This window comes from Ochlerotatus camptorhynchus, unplaced genomic scaffold (assembly GCF_037179485.1).
Source record: "Ochlerotatus camptorhynchus isolate MF236.1 unplaced genomic scaffold, CSIRO-AGI_Acam_v1.1 ptg000006l, whole genome shotgun sequence".
Classification (NCBI taxonomy): Eukaryota; Metazoa; Arthropoda; class Insecta; order Diptera; family Culicidae; genus Ochlerotatus; species Ochlerotatus camptorhynchus.
The window spans coordinates 838,601-858,904 of NW_027040498.1; the positions used below are offsets into that span (position 1 = coordinate 838,601).

The 20,304-nt window shown below is 40.4% G+C and overlaps 1 protein-coding gene across 4 annotated transcripts in view; it reads right to left on the reverse strand.

The window, feature by feature from the left end:
- Nucleotides 1-1,068: 1,068 nt before the first annotated feature.
- LOC135717608 (uncharacterized) overlaps nt 1,069-20,304 on the reverse strand; it is a 215,107-nt gene continuing 195,871 nt past the window's right edge. For 3 of the 4 annotated variants that reach the window (XM_065239735.1, XM_065239740.1, XM_065239744.1), the window contains 5 exons: nt 17,336-18,699; nt 16,546-16,662; nt 16,316-16,481; nt 16,056-16,240; nt 1,069-1,880 (listed from right to left, as the gene is read on the reverse strand). In XM_065239735.1, the coding sequence (XP_065095807.1) occupies nt 1,785-1,880; nt 16,056-16,240; nt 16,316-16,481; nt 16,546-16,662; nt 17,336-18,699 (1,928 nt within the window). In that variant the 3' untranslated portion in view covers nt 1,069-1,784. The remainder of the gene's footprint in view (nt 1,881-16,055; nt 16,241-16,315; nt 16,482-16,545; nt 16,663-17,335; nt 18,700-20,304) is intronic. The other variant, XM_065239751.1, reaches the window with a different exon arrangement.

Sequence of the window (20,304 nt, forward strand, 5' to 3'; positions counted from 1 at the left end):
GTAAAATGTGTTGCCCACCACTCGGCTGTGCAAATTTCGGCAACATATTGTCGAGATGGGGAAAACAAAACTGAGTTTGCAGACCGCCGCCATGCACAATGACGTTTCACTTGTTATCAAGCTAGAATGTATTTTACATCATCAACATTATGATAATGTATTTTACATCATCAACATTATGATAATGCCGGCGCCGGTGGTGTAGTGGTAAGCGTGACTGCTTTCTAACACACCAATAGGTCTAGGTTCAATCCCAGCCGAGGTCAGTGGGATTTTTCTGAGGCATAAAAATCTCTGGTCACGTCATCCTTCGGAAGGGAAGTAAAGCCGTTGGTCCCGGCCCATGTGTGTTGAATGGGTGCGATATCCTACGCAGCTGTGGAAGCTGCCTTCCTGCACATTCGATTGCCGTCAATGGATGGCAATCGATGTCCGTCGGTGATTGGCACTAGATTGCGGAACAGAGACCGACGTTAAATAAAGGAAAACATTATGATAATTTATTATGCTTTCAATAGTTAATTTTTATCAATAATCTAAAGGGTGGCCGTCTTACCCCGTCGTCCCCTAGACGCTAACGTTTGTAGACCGCTCGACAACCCAGCAAACAATTTGAACTGATTAAGAGCTGATTAAGCCATTTTTTAGCTGACGAAGCATATTTTTACATTATTCGGGGTTGCATTCGGTTTAAATAAAGGCATAAATAAGACTCTCCCTGACTTTATACTTAAATAATATACACCAAAACGATGCACCTTCCATAGTGATATCTCAAACTCACTAAGTTCGTCGTGAAAGATTCAAAACTTGCAGCCATTTTCAACTTATTTTAATCGCAAATTTGACGCTTGAAAATTATGTCTTCATCACGACCGACTAAATCCAAGCCTTCCTCAAAGCAGTACTCGATCAAAATCACCAAAACAAGCATAGTGCAGTGGGTCAAAGGTTGGTCTTTTACTTTAATTCTAGTCTGGAGTGTCTCCAATCAGTTAGATAGGTTCCAAATGCTTACTTCTAGTTTCGACAGTACGGAAATCGATGATGCGCTTTTTCTTTAGACAATGGATGTCACCGAAACTACTACTTCTACTACTAGGTACATATTTCATAAACACCAAACCGTAACTTAGACACAGTTTTGTTTGCTATCAGCGATGAATGAGTTGCATTTACTTGATGAGTTGACAAACTCGTCGTGTGAGTGTACAATCAAAAGTTTGCTTGCCTTCCTATTGGTCTACGATTTAATTTAGAATCATTGGTATTGTAGTTTACTATCGATGGTCAAAAAAGAGGGAAGGTTCTATTATTTTTTTTCTTTTGTTCGCGCCTTAATTCTAGCTGTCATAATATTTAATGGATTTATTTCTTAATGGTTATAATTTTACAGTGGAAAAAGGGCAGCTGCACCGCTTGTCTGGTCGAAACAAACTATGTTCCATTATTTTTTTTTTAAATTTTATTAAAGTAAACAGTCACGTAAAACCGAAACAAATTCAAGTAAAAACACATTCTCCCGGTAACGAAAAAACTAATGGCCTGAGTTTCACTTGATCGATCACATTCAACTTGAACTAAACTAGAAAGCAATAATTGCTGCCAAATTTACGGCGTCTTTAAACGCCTTTTTCCAGCGATAATTCGTAGAAACAAAACAAAAACTACTCAGTAGTGCGCCACAGAGAGGCAGAAGAGGGTTAAGCTCACCACACGTGTCGTTTTCGTTGGTTCTGGTGGTGTGGTGGGTTCTCGCCGACTACAGCTAGCTGGGGAGAGCTTCAAACGTTGGCGCCCTCTTTGATGAGCTTTTCCTGCCCGAAACAGTCGGTCAGTAGCACTGCAGCGCCGTTCGTTTTGCCGTTGCCCGTCTTAAGCTGCATCGCGAGGAGAGAAAGAGAAAGAAGTAGTTTTATTAGTTCATATGTAGGTGGCTTCATAAGGTATAAATAAAAGCATCGGGTTTGTCAATTAAGTATTAACCCTTTCGAGTCCACGTGGTCATGACCACAGTGTCTATGATGATTGGTTGCATAAAGTCGATAGCCAGATTGATACACACTTTCTTCAGTAAAGTTGTAGTTGTGGGTTTCAACTAACGGGTGTTCAATAAAAAATGAGAATGATTTCAATACCTTTCTGTAATTAAAGTGAGAGCATCGCGACTAAGTTGCGTCTTACGGCTGACCAGGGCCCCTTCTCCAATATTCATTGACATTTTTTTTTTGAAGAATAAACATTATGTTTTTAATTTAAAAAAATACTAAATTCGTTGAAAAAAAATTTTTTACTAGCAATATGACTGAAAAAATTCTCATTTTTTATTTAACACCCGTTATACAGGAAATATGAAAGCACCAGTTTAAAGCCATGTAGATCTCCAAAACTTTATGAAGTTTTTATGTTTGCGTGAATCTGGTATGCGACAATACCTTTAGCAACGAAAAATACATTGCCATGTTAATTAAACCCAATTTGTCAATTAAAGATAAATTTGCTTGATAGCAACGTGTTCTAAGTTCTTCGAATTGTTTTGGAGTTCATATTATTTGATCTACTGAATCAACCAACTCAGCGACAATGCCTGCCCAAACATGTTCATAAAGTTTTTGAACTTCATTTATAATATATTTTGATGTGTATACGTTGAGCATCCAAATTATCCTGGAGATCAGATTTAATGATCTACCAAATCAATCATGACTGATCACAAGGCCCTTTATAACGAAACATCTCAAGACAGGTTCAGGTTGTCCACCGAGGATGATCTTGAAATAAGGAAAAAATGAGTTAGTAAGTCTTGATCTATGTGATTCCTAATCTTCTATTCGTTGTTCTCTAGTTTGAAGTGGTTAAAACTAGGATGCTGATGCATGGTCATTATCGGTGTCATTCCTTAATTTTGTTGCTAAAGAATCCAATTTTGACTGACAAAGGGGCGCGCCAGTGGAGGGTGTTCCAACACTCCGAAGGGTATAAATAGCGGGACCTTTCAATTAGAGTTGGATCCTTGCGATAAATGCAAGAATGAAAACTGTGAAAAAATCGATTACTTCATCATTTCTCATGCTGGTGGACAGTAGTTCAAAATTTACTCACTACATAGCGCTAGTATACATGTGAAGTTCTCGCATGTGATATATCTCGTAATCGTGACCAGATAGAAAGTTACTGTCTTCGAAAAAGTTGTTCAGGAGTTCAAAGCCTATAGTTCAGAATTTTTTCACTATATGGTGAAATTCTCATATAAAATATCTCGAAATCCTGATCATATAAAAAGTTACTGTTTTGGGCAAAGTTGTTCAGGAAGTCAAGGCCTTTTTGCTGGTGGACTTAAGTTCACAGTTTTCTCACTTTGCAACGCTAGTATACGGCAAAGTTGTTCAGGATGTTAGGATCTTTTCGTTGGTGTACAGTAATTCAGAATTTTCCCTTTACGTGGCACTAGTATGCGGGTCATTCAGAGATATTTTATATGCAAGGATTTCATGTGTCTTTCAATGTCACCTAGTGAGAAAATTATGTACTTTCCACCAACGATAGGGTTTGATCTCCTGGACAACTTTGCCGATTACAGTACATTTTTAGGAGGTCTTGAGATATATCATATGCGAGAATTGCACGTATATACTAGTACCATGAAGTGAAATATTCTGAACTACCGTCCACTAGCCAAAAGGCCTTGATCCCCTGAACAACTTTGCCCAAGACAGTAACATTCTATCTTGTCATGCTCTCTAGATATTTTATATGAGAGAATTTAACGTGTATACTAGAACTACATAGTGAGAAAATTCTGAACTATTCTACACCAAGCAATAGGCTTTGACCTCCTGAACAACTTTTTCAAAGACAGTAACTTTCTATTTGGTCAGGATCTCGAGATATATCATATGCGAGAAGTGTATATGTATACAAACGCCACGTGGTGAGAAAATTCTGAACTACTGTCTACCAGTCGAAAAGTCTTGACCCCCTGAACAAGTTTGCCCAATACAGTAACTTTCTAGCTGGTCAAGAACTCGAGCTATTGTATATGCGAGAATTACACATATATACTAGCGCCTCGTAGTGTGAAATTTCTAAACTACTCCACCAACGAAAAGAGCTTGACTTCCTGAACAACTTTGCTGAAGGCATTTACTTTCTATCTGGTCAGGATCTAGAGATATTTTATACACGAGAATTTCACATGTATACTAGCACCACGAAGTGAGATAATTCTGAACTATTGTACATTAAGAAATAGGCTTTGACCTCCTGAACAACTTTGCCGAAGACAGTAACTTTCTATCTGGTCAGGATCTCGAGATATTCCATGTTGTAACCAATTAAGTCAATCCCACGTAGTATGGACACCGTTTACGCGGTTTCCATTTACATTTTCTCTATTATCCGCATTTTGGGGGTTAATTGTAATCAAAGTTTAGCTTTTTTAGTTCAAAACAAGTTTTTTGAGGAATACAAGTTGGTTTCAGATCGATTAGCAGCAACAAAATGGCAATGGAAAACTCATATGTGTTGTAAAAAGTACAACAGCGCGAGTAACGGGGGGTTAACTTTTATGCATACCGTAAAACGGGGTGTAATTGATCAGCGGGGCAAAATTGATCGCTGAAATTTCTCGTGATATTTTTTCATGTGTAACATGTTTTTCGTTACTAAGCGTACGAATGTATCTTTGTATACATTGTAAAAATATTATGCATAAGTACAATATTGGGTATACTCAGCGATCAAATTCACCCCGCTGATCAATTTCACCCCGTTTTACGGCACCTTCTTTGAAAATTTTCCCACCTAGACGGACCTAACAAATGCGAGATAGGAAGAAGTGACCGTCGTAATTAATTTTAGGCTCATAGGTTGAAAGAACTTCAGCATGTCCAAACTATATTCATTCCCATTCAGTGTGTCCAAAATATATTATGGACACTGTCCAAAATCAAGTGGAAGGGTCCAAAATATGTGAATATCATGATGTGAAAAGAATTATTTTTCGAGTATATATCAATAAATAAAACATCTAGTGACATTTTACATCCAAGATGAGTAGCTTTCGAACACAACCGCATGTAAATTGCATAATAATAATAAACAAATAATATTATTTTGACATAAACGTGATCTCACTTCCTCTAGGGGTCCAAAATCAGTTGGTTACCCTAATCTATAGAAGATCAAGGTTCTCCAAATTATCCTGGATTTCAGATCAAATGGTATACCAGATCAATCATGACTGATACAATAGTCCATGACGAGAACAGTGGAGATAGCAAACTATCTAATCTAATCTAATCTAACACCAACACAGCCAGTTCTTGAAAGCATCCTGGAAAATGATCTATATACCTACATCATTTTTCTTGTCTATTTGATATATGTTTCACATCGAAGATGCGTCACACATATCAAAACGGCCAGGCCTACTGTGCAGCATTTAAGGGGCAAGATGATTCAGAAAACATCGGGCCTGTTTAAATCGAAGATTTAAACACGATGCTTCAGAATCCAATAAATGGATGAAACGCGGACATCTCGTACCGTACGTTCCGATTTTGGTAATTATATGATTGGTTGGTCGTTGGAAGCATCAAAGCTAGAAAGGTTAAGTGATGCTCCATTTTCTTCTGACGATTGGGGCATGAGCACTAACTCTTGTCCTAGCCTTTTATGACTTATAGCTATAGCGCCATTACTCGCTTTCTGAAAAGAGAAAAGGGAAAGGAAAAGGAGAAGGACAAAGGGGAAAGGATTATGTGAAATCTATGAACATAAACAATATTTTTGATTTGAAATATACAATATAGAAATTCATAACGGCGGTGGTCACTACCCGATTCTTGTCACTATTATCAAGTCAATTCGGAATATGCTCTTCACCATGCAAATTTGAAAATCACTTATGCAGTTTGACACAAATGTAAAAATCAGTTAAATTACTCATTTGACCTAGTGACCCCTTGAGCCTAGTTACATTCGGCTTAATAGCGCCTGTTGACATCTGGCCATGTGGAACTTGTCTATGCCCTTGCGATCAGGCTATGTTTTACCCCTCAATGCTGGGTCTTCCCATCTCCTGGTATCCCCCTTAATCCTCCGAAAGAAATGATTTCCTGACTGTAAGCATTCCGCATTTTCAGCAGTTTAATATTGTGGTCACGAGCCAATGATGTAGATCCAGGGCAGGGACCTCCCAGGTGTAGCAGCTTGCTTGTCTGCCAAAGGCTGCAAAATATGCTGTTTCCTCGTTTTCATTTACTCCGATGTGTCCTAGGGATCCATACAAAATAATATACTTCCGAATTCCTTTGATACAGGGTTATTTGACCATGTCGAACTGGAATTTGATTAGTACGCTAGCAGAATCACTTCTTCCTGGGGTCATTCAATAGTGTCAATCCACTCTGCACCCACGATAATGGCGTCACCGTGCTGTGGCAATGATGGCGATTATCTCTAATCCAAGCCAACCTGATTTGGAAGCACTGGGTAAGCGACTACTTGCATGAGCATCAGCATGAACATGATTAACCGCCCACGGCTGCATTTACACAAAGAACCAACAGATGATGTCCAAGACTAACATTCATCCGCAATGTGTAAAAACAGCAGATCTAATACCTGGCCGTGTCCGAATGCAGGTCAAATAGGGAATGGGAAGGAATGTGTTGACATGACACTGTGAAGGAAACCCAGAAGTCCTCTGCGCTTCCACGAGAAATTACTGGGATATTGAATGTGGGGAAAGGTTTGCAGCATGGATCGCTTTGGTAAACTAATGCTGATTGTAGCGTATACAGGTGACTATAAACAGTACATCAAATGATATCTATGTGTTTGCAGTTAAAATTACAACTATTTTAATCAAATAAAAGGAAAGCTCTCACAAATGAAAAGCTAATTCGGCAACTGTTTCTGGCTGTTCAACGCTGTTGACGATCATCATCACAAGTGAATTAATTAATAGGAACGAACTCACCAAATGAATCCATGAGCAATGTCAACCGGATGAAATTGCATTGCGCTGCTGGTCCATCTTTCTTGCTTGAATCAGAATGACCGCTTCCTCCACCTCGTACTGATGATACTTTTCAACTGAAATAACATGTTGCCTCTCCTTGAATACACCTTGATCCATGGTGACTTCTTTTAATCTGGGGAATTTCCTGTCTGTATCTGTGATTAATGGAGTCTCCAGGATCACCACTTGTGGGTCGCTTCTCCGTGACGTCGTCGCAAACGAAAGAACGTCGGGGGTTCAGTGGGGGAGTTTGTTTTCGGAGCTCCTTCTTGACTCTTTGCTTGAACTCTTTGTTATCAACTTCTGGACCATGTGACTTATGGTTGGTTTTTTATACTGTTATAAAAATATGACGAAATATATTTTCCTTTTTTTTTGCTCGTCAAATAAACAGCGGAGAAAATGCACGTCAAACTTGTTCAAAGGCAGAGCCTACTATTTCGAACAGTGGAGATAGCAAATGTTCAGAAACAGCACCCGCCTGTCTTCGAGCACAAGACTGACGCTTATTATTTTTATAAACTCGTGATAGTGGACTATACCGAGAAGGAGCGGATAAAGGACGAAGAGGAGGTCAACCAAAGAAAATCAATTACAGGCATGCTTGGCATGCACAGTTGTACACAACAACTGCTCATTTGTTAATAACTTTTCACTCAGTTGTTGACATTTAGTTTTCTTTAAAGTAATTGATAGATTAGGATCATAGTTTACTGTAGACATGCAAAAGTAGGTAAATCTTTTCATTTGAATCAACACCAATGAACTTTTACACTTAAAGTCCGAGATGTGCAGCGAGCATTTCTCACTTCATTTTTGCAACGCAAAATCAAGTACAGTTTATTACTAGAATTAAAATCTCTTTTTTTTTACGTATTTATAAGAAGCTTCAAACAAAACTATGTTTCGTCAACTCTGTGCAAAGCTATTAGCAAATGAGCAGTTCGCGAGTAAAACTGTGTATGCCAAGCATGATTACAGGCACGGCAGAAAGCAGAAGCATAGCTCAGGTTGCCTTCCAGGAAAACTAAACGGCTATTCATAAACTATGTAGACCGTTTTTGAGAGGTTTTCTAGGTTTCTACACATTTAATCTAGGTCGGTAAAATCTCCAACAGCCGATTACCAAGGCATTTACTTTTGCTGATATCTCTGCAAAATATGTGTTTGTTAGCTGAGATCTCAGCAAAATTTTATGTGTTAGCTGAGTCTCGGCAATTGTTGCCATTTTAAATCAAGCAGAACATTGCATTAGGTCCTAAGTAACATGGATCGATTCTCTTCGTCGATTTCTCTTTCGTTAATAACTTGAGCACATTACCGTTTCTTGTTGTTTTGGAGTATTAGATGCTAGATAAAAGCGTCGTTTATCGATCTGTGTGTTGAAAATACCTAGGAATATCTTTACATGACCGTGGGCATGCAAAGAGAAAGTCGACGAAGAGAATCTGTCAATGTTACTTAGGACCTAATGCAATGTTCAGTTTGAAATTGAAGAACTACTCGGCTGTTGGAATCTCGGCGAAAAAATTTAAGCGTGTAGTAAATTTAAAATGAAACGATTTTTCCCATGCTTGCCCACGAGTAGACAATCGTCCATACAATTTTTTATAAATTTGTATGGACCGTAGACAATTAGACCTGTGCGCCGCCACACCACGCCGCCGAAGATTTTCATACGCCGCCGCTGCCGATTAAATTGAGACCGCCGCCACAGTAAAAGCTTTCACGCCGCCGAATAAATTTATGTCACGCCGATGAAAAATCCGTAGCATCTTTTCGGTCAAATGCATCTTTAAAGCGTTGAAATTAGAACTTGTGTGCGGTGCAGCGATTGTCATTAATTTTTGTCGTTTGTTCGCACTTGCTTGATCTAGCACACATAATGGCAAAGACTTCATATCAAGAAGACTGGCAACTTTGCCAAAATCCAAGCGACTGATACAGTAGCGCTGCCCTTGGGTGAAGGTGGAAGCAACGCATAGAAAAATGAGCAAATACACAAACCTTTATTCTGAGGATGCAATCTTTGCTATCAAATTCGTTAAAAGCATCTACCCTTTAAGCGATCGCCAGTCTTCTTGATATGTTGTCTTCGATAAAGATGAATAAGTGACTATTATTAACAACACGTTGATAGGGTTAACTACCCCATTTCCGGCCTATTAAGCACAACCCGCACTTAGTCTTTCTTAATCTAGCGCAGTTTAGCACCAAACGGAATGTTATTATTACTGATGGCTTCCAAATTTATTTACCTTTCCGTATGTACCAGAAGATTTGATAAAGAGAAACCAATTGTTGAGATATTGTCAAAAGTCTAACACTGCTTCTTGACGCCAAACTCGGCCTACGGATTCTAAACTCGGCCTAACGCATTGAAACGCCATTTCAACACCAATGAATTCACTTCGGCCTATCGGATGAAGATAAAAATTGATTAGGTCGGAGCGCTTCTTTTGTTTTTGGGAATAATGGGTGCAAACCTTCATATCACGCGTTCTCATTGACTTCGTTCCGTAGCTTATTAACTAAAGTATCGTATCAAACGCATAATTGACTTGTTAACTCTGAAATCATGGATTTATTTGAAGTTTTCTGCTCGATAGGCCCAAAATGGGCGATTAGGTTTTTTGGGAATAATGGGTGCAAACCTTCATATCACGCGTTCTCATTGACTTCGTTCCGTAGCTTATTAACTAAAGTATCGTATCAAACGCATAATTGACTTGTTAACTCTGAAATCATGGATTTATTTGAAGTTTCCTGCTCGATAGGCCCAAAATGGGCGATTAGGCCGAAGTAGTTCTCTACCCTATTTGACTTTTTTTTTTAATCTCTTACAGGTTCAAGTTGTGCAGGATTCTACGTATATCCGAAATACATCATCTTCAAATACATAAACAAAAAGTTATATGACTACAATGCGTGTATCAGTTGTCCCACAGCTGTCTACAGCAGCAGTCGATTTTTTATTTCGGTGTGAACCACGCGATAGCCTGTTTTCGAGACTCGCTATTATATAGTTGCTCTTTGTTCGTTGCTAGCAGTTCGGTGCCTTTTGTTGCTACGGTGCAATATGTGTGAAGTAAAAAACACCATCAAGTTTAGCTTCAGCCACAATGATGCTAAACCAAACATCGGAGAGATTGTAAATTTCGCCAAAGCACTCGACGCGGATCCGGCTGAAATGGAAGCTGTTTATCGCATTGGTGAGGAAAGGGGAGTCTTCATGAAGTTCAAATCAGAGGAAGCGATGCTCCATGCTCTGACGTTCAATTCGGAGGATTTAATCTTCCATTATGCGAATGGAACGACGGCAAAGGTACGCATGTCGCATGCATTCAATATGTGCGTATGTATGACTTGCCACCAGAGGTACCCGACAACGAGCTGGATAAAGTGCTGGGGAAATATGGAAAAATTAAACGCATCATCCGGGAGAAATTTCCATCTGATCTGTGTTTTGAGGTATATACAGGGATACGCGGTATATATATGGATGTCACGTCATTACATTTCTTCAATCGCAAAGGAAATATATTTTATGATGGCAACAAAGATAAATGTTTTCTGTGCAAGGCGGACGGACACCGGAAGCTTTCCTGTCCCATGCGGAAGGCTGGGAAGGAAGCGGAGAAGCAACCTAAGGAAAAAGGAAAGCAGCAAAGTGAAAGAAAACAAAACAGCAGCACTACGTATGCTGATGTAGTGGTGGAAGGTGCGTCGCTAATCATTAGCGACCAGGAAACGGACACGAGGTTGGAGATGCTGAATGAAAATAACGAAATGGACGTGACGACCCCGACGACCGACGAGAGTAGCGGAGAGCATGCAACGGGAAACGACGTTCAGAAGCAGCAGCAGCGATCACGATTCGGGTTCAATGAAAATGAGGAACAAATTCGGGAAAGAAAGAAGTTGCGTGCACGGGAGAAGATCGCTTTGTCGCCGCTTCGATCGCCACCCAGAAAAATCCTATGATAAAATGCATTTTTATATATTTGTTTTTTGTATTTTGAGTACCAAAATTGGTATTCCATGTACTCGGCTCCGCTAAGTTATTTTTATAACATTTGAGCCTTTCAAATAAACGAAATGAAAAAAAAAATACAATGCGTGTACATTCAAATATGTATCAGAGTAATACAATAATATCATTTATCGCTATCAACATATTGTTGCGCTTATGTTAAATTCTCATTTGGTTACGGTCGAAGCGCGATGCAACCCCGCCCATAAGGATTATACACAGGTGTGTAACTTTGATAGTATTTTATGGCAGCGGCTTGAGGAGCGAATCCTGGATAAAGAGCCGCCGTGTGTTAAATCAATGGGCGCAGTCGTACGGCCATAAACAGAAAACAGATGGTATAATCCCTTTTTGAGAAATTATCCTGCCACACACAATATTAATAATAAATGAAAGAATTCCTACGGCCCATTAAAATATTACGTAATGCAACAGATTGCTTTTTAATACTATCCACCCCTACATAACGTACTTTTCTTATACTTAAAAAAAGGGTTGTAACACTTTGCCTTACGACTACATCTCCTGCCATTTTAACAAGCACTTGACATACATTTCTAAACAAATTGCACATGCACGGCCAATGAGAACGACTCAAAATTGAGTAAGAATTACCCTATTTGAGCTATTGGTAACTCAAATTCACAAAAACGTAGGACACTCATAGAATGAATAAATTTTCCAACGCTTTTCCGAGGAAAACTTCTGCTTCCGATCCTTCTGCTTGAGGCAGGAGTTCATTCGATGCCCCTCAGTGCGACATGTAGTAATTATCTGCACGGAATCCGCGTCCAGCACTTTCACGAAATTTGCATAGATGGTCTCGCCAAGCCATGTGGTAAGCTGAACCTAATCGTCAGTTTTATTTCAACGGACATGCTAACGACAAAAGCGAACGAACTTCAAACAATGAGCAAACACCGCAACAATGAGTTTCTTGTGTCGACAGCTAAGAGCGAACTGTCAATCTAATTTGAGAGATCAACTTTTAGGCTCTGATTCATTTGGTGGATTTTTTAAAATTTTGGTTTAAATTTGACATATGGAAAGTTATCGATTAACCATGCTATCTGAGCGTGGTTATTTCTGATCGACAAAAAGTTGAATTTTGACAACGGTGGTTGAGTTCTGCTCGAAAACCGATCGATCGGTAACAAAGGGATTTTCGAACATAAGAAATAACTTTCGAAATGTCACTTTTATCCACGAGATAAATTTAACTCGGTAAATGGTTCACAGCCTCAGTCATGTAGGCGGAAGAAGAGTACTAGGTGCTAGACCAATAGAGATTAGTGACGTTTAACGCACGCACACTAGCGGGAGCAACGCCGTGTAAAGTTGTTAATTATTTTCCTCTGGCTAACCTAGCAAATGTATGAAAGTAGATCTGTCAAAATGAGTTTGACATCGATTTGTTATGTATTTTACTCGGATATTCACTAACACGCTTTCACATATCGCACCAATACATCCGGACGTGAAATTCTCTATAATTGAAATAGGCGAAACAATCAAACGTAACGCTAATTTCTCGAGAATTAAAACACTCCTACGCAAACTAACAATGCCATTCGATAAAGGAAGTTTGCTCTTTCCGATGCTGGTGTTAGATTTCATGTGTGTGTTTGAGAAATGTGCGTTTAAAGCCATTTGTAACGTTTGGTTGTTCCACCTATTTCAATTGTTGGTCTAAGTATTCTGCTCATTGCTGCTTTAGGATCTGCCGTCGACGTTGGAAGCCATCTTCGAATAGCAACTTCTGTCTTGTTCAAAAAAGCCAGTTCAATTAGAAAAACATATCCAATACATTCCAGAACGATTATGCTATCCAGGAGACATAAAACTCTCGGGTGATTAGCAGGAGTGATTAACTTTGATCATGCCGATGTGTTATAGGTTGCTGGGTGCAGGATGCAACAATAAATTTCTGAGGCAGCTGATTGTAACATCGTGTAAGAAGATTATTTCGGAGATGTCGGAGGCGAACCAGGCTGAAAGCCTCCCAAATAAAGAAAACTTAACTTATTTCGGAGATGCTGTACTGCGGATTGATTATCAAGGATCACGCTTCTCATTGTCAGCATAATCCGAGGAATCGAGAATGTGATATCAGACTTGTTAGTGTTTTCCGTGGACTTGAGGGCGAGTATTTTGGACTGGTCGGCACATCGCTGGGTCTCGTTGAATAGTACGCAGGAGAGGCGTCACCTGATAATACAGGACTGTTCCATCAATAAGAGGGAGATGCTCTATAAATGACCTAGAAAGAGCATTTATACCAGGATCTTCAAGTCATTTATTGAACATCTCCAGCTTATTAATCAAACAGGCTTGCATTTGTCAGGTGGCGCCTCTCTTAAGTACTCTTACAGAGAACTTCCGGCAAAAAGGTCACTGAACTTCTTGGAAGTTCCATCGAAAAGTTTAGAGAACTTCCGCTCAGAAAGACTCAGAGTACTTCCGACGACAAGTTCAGAGATCTTAAGAGAAGTTCTGAGAAGTTCACAGAACTAAATATTAATTCCTTGAAGATCCGACGGTAGGTTCACAGAACTTCCGATTAGAAGCAAAAAGAACTTTAGATGAAAATTTCACAGAACTTCATTAAAATTCCCTGAAGTTCCAACGAAAAGTTCAGAGTACTGCCGTTGAGAAGTTCAAAGAACTGCCGACAAGAGGTTCTGAGAACTTCTGATGATAAGTTCAAAGAACTGCCGACAAGAGGTTCTGAGAACTTCTGATGAGAGAAATCCAATATTTTCTGATGACACATTCTTAATATTTTCTGACGAGGAATTCCGACACTTTCAATCATTTGCTACTTCCTCCCGAGTAAGATGCGTAGAACTTTTCCGATTTTTTTCTGGTAGCTGTAATCAGAACAGCTGCAGCGATCAGCGGATCGAATTTTGATGCTCGTGCACATGTTTATGTGAGAGCGGTGAGAGCAAGTTTTGTTTTGGCTGAGTTCTTTTGAAAATCCAAGATTTTCTCTAGTACGTCGAAATCGTTGTATTATAGTTAAATCCGAGATTAAAATTGAGGATAATACCATAGAGGTAACTCTAAGACCACTGGGTCCCGAAGAAAATCATTATTATTTTTGGCTCACTCAGTACCAGAACAATTGCAATGGTCCCAAGCAGTCCCAAGCTATTTCACTCACCCCTGCATGTTCTGCATGAATCCACACACCCCTGATGTTATCTGTCAAACTTTCATAGCGAATCAAAACAAACATAGTGTAGTAATAGAATTTCAACTAGAATAGGGTACGTTAATCGTTTGCTTGGGACCAATAGGCTACTAAAGGGTTATACGGTCAAAATTTGGTCAATATCAACTTGACGTATTTCTTTCAATTTTGCATTTAAAAAACCTGAACACCCCTCATTTTGAAGGTGTGTGTGTGTAGAATGTTGCTCCTATTTTGATTTTGGAATTCACTCTTCAGTTGTCAAAATGCCGTCCAAGCAAGAAGAGCAGCGTATCAAAATGTTGCTCGCGCATCGCGAAAATCCGAGCTACTCGCACGCAAAGTTGGCAAAATCGCTAAAAGTTGCCAAATCAACCGTTACAAATGTAATTAAAGTGTTTGGGGAACGTTTGTCGACAGCCAGGAAGTCTGGATCGGGGGGAAATCGAAAACCGGAAGCCGCTGAGACGACAAAGAGAGTTGCCGGTAGTTTCAAGCGAAACCCTAACCTCTCTCTCCGAGATGCCGCAAATAAGCTGGGTGTATCGTCTACAACCGTGCATCGAGCCAAAAAACGAGCCGGACTATCGACTTACAAGAAGGTAGTGACTCCAAATCGCGATGATAAACAAAATACGACGGCCAAAGCGCGATCCCGGAGGCTGTACACGACGATGCTGACGAAGTTTGACTGCGTGGTAATGGACGACGAAACCTACGTCAAAGCCGACTACAAGCAGCTTCCGGGACAGGAGTTTTATACGGCAAAAGAAAGGGGAAAGGTAGCAGATGTTTTCAAGCACATGAAACTGTCAAAGTTCGCAAAGAAATATCTGGTTTGGCAAGCCATCTGTACCTGTGGCTTGAAAAGCAGCATTTTCATAGCTTCCGGGACTGTCAACCAAGAAATTTACGTGAAAGAGTGTTTGAATAAACGTCTGCTGCCTTTCCTGAAGAAACACGGTTGTTCCGTACTGTTTTGGCCGGATTTGGCATCTTGCCATTACGGTAAAAAGGCCATGGAGTGGTACGCCGCCAACAACGTGCAGGTGGTTCCCAAGGACAAGAACCCTCCCAACACGCCAGAGCTCCGCCCAATTGAGAAATACTGGGCTATTGTCAAGCGGAACCTAAAGAAGATCAAAAAAACTGCTAAGGGCGAGCAGCAGTTCAAGGCAAACTGGCTTTCTGCGGCGAAGAAGGTGGACAAGGTGGCTGTACAAAATCTGATGGCAGGGGTCAAGCGTAAGGCCCGGCAATTCGGATTTGGAAAAGCGGAAGCCTAACTGAATATTTTTCCTGAATTTTATACTAATTGAACTTGAAAAAGAAATTTAATTTGATTTTTTAAATAAACGATTTCACCGATTTACACGCGTTTTCCCTTGACCAAATTTTGACCGTATCACCCTTTAAAGTGGTGAGCCAATTTAAAATCGTTAGTTTCGTATTGATTGTTGATAATACGGCATGGTGCTTAGCAAAGATTGTAAAGATTGTCTAATAAATACAGAAAATGTCGATATGCCGCTGGGGTTGTTGATGAAATTAAAGACTAGCCACTTCTCCTGGGACTCCACCATTCCAAAGGCACCAATCTGGTTCGGGCACAAATGGTTGGATGACAAAATATGTAACATGTTTCACAAAAGTGTATTTGCAATTTGAAAAGTATAGATGCTTAAGAGTTATTATTTGTTTACCAATTTCCAATATGCAGACGTCAGCGGTTTAAGAGTCAATAGGGCTTCTTTGAGATATGACCATGTACCTAATTTCAACATAAATAAGTTACTTACCGTCAAATTATTCATTCCGTAGCCATCGAACGATGTACCTTTCTCCTTCGAAACTCGTCTTTGGTGGTACTTCTTGTACTCTTCAATGGCGGGCAACACCAGCAGTAATAATCCCGACAACGCAATAAACAAACCAGCCAGGTAGAATGCCAAATTGTAGCTCTCCATAATGTCCGATATCCAACCTAAAATTAAACAAATGAGCAAAACTCAAAAACGACCGCCCAACCATCCAGTAAACAGCAGATGGATCCACTCACCGGCTAGTGGTGGTCCGATTAAATTGGCCACACCCTGCACCAGTAGCAGCAGCCCATAGGCATTGGTAAAACGTTCCAATGTGATCAGTTCAACGAGGATAATACTTGTCAGTGAGTAGTTTGCGGCAATGAACAGCCCAAACGCTCCGGCCAAAAATGATAGCTCCTGGAAATAATTGAAAAGTTTTGAGTGACGAGAAGAGATTGAGACGATGCGAAGCTCAACTTACCGTATAGTCCGTAAATAGTGGCACCAAAGCGGTCACCAAGCCGCAAAGCCCCATACAAACTGCGTACGTCAAGTTGGCATTGACGGACTTCCGATCGCCCATCCAACCGAGCACGATCTGTAGGATGATGTTGAAGGAGGAAGGAATTATAAAATCAGTTTGAAGGTAGGAAGTAGAAATGACGAAAGTGTGCTGAATTATTAAAATGCTAAACAAGTGAGTTGAGCTATTACTTGGAACTTTAAAATGCTAATGGATGGATTATGCTGTACCTACAGTTTGGCGATGATATTCTATGTTAGTATGGCATTTTAGCAGAAGCGAATATTTCCAAATGATTCTATTGGAGATTTTAATCGATTTACATTTGAAATTTAAGCAGTTGGCAACCATGCAGTCATGAAAATCAATCCAAATATGCATATGAGTTATTGTTTACAAACGAATGATAAACAAGATCTTGAGAATGTTAGTGATAATTGATCTAGTATTTGTTCTAACTATTCTTCAATCAATTCCTTAAATTAAAATATGCATAAAGAACTAGTTTGAAAGTTTACCAAACCTTAGATGCTCCATCCTCTCACATGTCAACACACTACAACATCTATTAGACAAGTTTGAGAAAACTAGCACAAACTTCAGTGGAGATCTCGCATATTTTTACTCCAAATCATTCGACAACCGCGCAAAAGCTACACGAGATCTCTCGAAATTCAGCAGCAAATTAATAAGCAGTTTGTGCGAATTTCCTGCTCCCGTCCTACATCGGCCACCAAATCAAACTTACCTCTCCGACCATGTTCACAATGCCGATGATGGAAATCAACATCGAAGACTGGGACTTTGTGAAGCCCATCGCGGTTGCATTGTCCGTCAGGTATACGTACGGCACATCGTACCACGTGTACAGTAAAAAGTTCGAGATCGCAAACAGCAGGAAACGGACATCACGGAAATAGGACAGGTCCAAAATACTGACCAGCAGTGTCTTGAACTCATCTATTCCCTGATACCAGGCGGTCTTTTCCTTGGCGATCGTTGTCATCGAGTTCCGGTAGATGTCCGGACAGGACGAAGCCCGCAGTCGATAGCGTTGAATGTTCAACATCGCCCCTCGGTAGGTGAGGGAATGTCGGTGCATTCGGAGATCCTTGAGATAGGCGGTCGTCGGTGTGCGAACACCCGTCGGTCGATGGCTGTGGGCTCGTCGTAGGAATGGGTGTTGATGCTCGACGTCATCGCCGGGGGGTAGATGATCCAATTGGTGGCCTTTATGGGAATCCGAGGAAATTACTTGACCGGGATTGCCAGCCTTCTCCGTGGATAGTTCATTACTCTTAGGTGCTAATGGTTCACTGAAGCTACGAGAATGTAGCAGATTAGGATAATTTTGCAAAACATGCTCATGCACATTTTGATGCTTTTGGAGTAATTCTAATACTTCGTAGGGTACTTTCTCCTCGTTTTTGATGAAGGTAGGAAGAGTGATCAACGAACTGAACAACCGAGGATCATCCGGATTGTTCGATTGTTCTCCCTTAGCACCCTGCTGTGCAGCCTCGGATGGTACTCCTCCTAAACCGCCAACTCCACCACCACCGGAAGTGACATCGACCGCGTTCAGATTGCTTGTCGTTCCGGCAGTATTCGTACTGTTGCTCACCGAGTACGAATCGGCTTCCTTCTGTTTACGTTTGAGTTTCGATTTGTGCGTTGTCCACTCGAGATCACGCATCAGAAGGCCACAAAGACACATATTGAGGAAAATACCGGCCAGTATCAGCGTCGTCCCACGCCAGCCGTACTCGTCCAAAAGAATTTCCGTCACCTTTGCGAAGATGCACGTCCCAATACCACTGCCGCACACGGACAGCCCAATCGCGAATGATCGTTTCTTGTCGAAGTAGTACGCCACAATCACAACGGCTGCCACGTAGCACAAGCTCAGCCCAAATCCGGCCAGCACTCCGAACGTTAGATACAGCATTTCAATCGTTTCCGCATAGGCAGATAAGGCAAAACCGGCGGAGGCCAGGATGGAACCGACTATCGTCACATTTCGACATCCGTACCGATCCGTAAGAAACGATGCCACCGGTCCGGATAGAAGTGGCATAGCCATGAAGAGCGATCCGACCCAGGCGGTTTTACCTGAAATGAAGGGGAATGGAAAAATGTTGATTAAAAATGGCTGCTATAGTCATGCACGCTGAAATGAATTCTGCACCAACACTCAAAGCAATGAAGATTGGCGGGTGAATCAATGAGCCGAGTGCCTGCCCGTCTACGTGAAAAATAAAACTTTGAAATATTGTTAATATTACGTTTACCAAACGTCTCCTATGACTTGCCCCTCTACTTTAAAAAAATCCACTCTATTAAGAGGGCGTAGAGTTCACAGCATTTCTCTTAAAGGTCCAACTAGGAATCCATAATATCCGAGCGGGACGACTCTATCTACGATGCAAGAAATATTGTGTTCTGCTGTGGTAAAATCGTAATTAATCTTTTTTCTATCTACTCAGCGTACGCGCATGAGTAGATAGAAAAAAGATTAATTACGATTTTGAAGATTTCCTGCAAAAAGATGATGCGCGATGCAAGTAGATGCGAGAAATGAAAGAAGATTTTTCGAAGATTTATTCGTTAGTGTGAGATTTTTTGAGCATCTAGAATTGAGATTTAGATGTGTCACCCGCTCGATAAAATCAACAATCAATACGAAACTAACGATTTTAAATTGGCTCACTACTTGACTAGCCTATTGGTCCCAAGCAAACGATTAACGTACCCCCATTCTAGTCGAAATTCTAGTACTTCACTATGTTTGTTTTGATTTGCTAATTTGCTATGAAAGTTTGACAGATAAAATGAGGGGCTTGTGGATTTTCCTTTGTTTCGAGGGGTGCATCGATTAGCTTGGGACCGAAGAGAGTACCAGAGATGAGCCAAAAAGTTGAGCACGTTTCTTCGGGACCTTCTAGTCTTAGAGTTATCTCTATGATAATATCATAGAGGTAACTCTAAGACTAGAAGGTCCCGAAGAAACGTGCTCAACTTTTTGGCTAAGCTCTGGTACTCTCTTCGGTCCCAAGCTAATCGATTCACCCCTCGAAACATAGGAAAATCCACTAACCCCTCATTTTATCTGTCAAACTTTCATAGCGAATCAAAACAAACATTGTGTAGTACTAGAATTTTGACTAGAATGGGATACGTTAATCGTTTGCTTGGGACCAATAGACTAGTCAAGTAGTGAGCCAATTTAAAATCGATAGTTTCGTATTGATTGTAGCCTACAGTTGTTATGCTATGTTTATATGTGCATTGACGACACGTATGCGCTAAAAAATCTTGTGTGAATAATCATTAATGAAACGTGGATTTTTCATGATTAGCTTGCCTAATTCAAAAAATAATATAATAAATATTTAATTCCTACAAGTACGCACTTGTTGAACATTTATTACGATTATTTTGCCACGCAACAAATCAAACATCTATGTGAACAGAGTATAATTTCTCAATGTTTGCATAAGCTGTCTTCGATTGGCAGATAATCAAACCAAAGAACCAACAACTCTGGATCAACAATAAAAAAGGGCCCATCAGCATTTGTAAACAAACCGTTCCAAAGCTCATTCCTCACAGATCGAAGGCCGCCCACACAAACCAACACCATCATCGTGTAGGTAGAAGTTTCCCCTATCCCCTGGGTTTAGACTAGGCAAGTCAAATGATCAACTCAGTTAAATT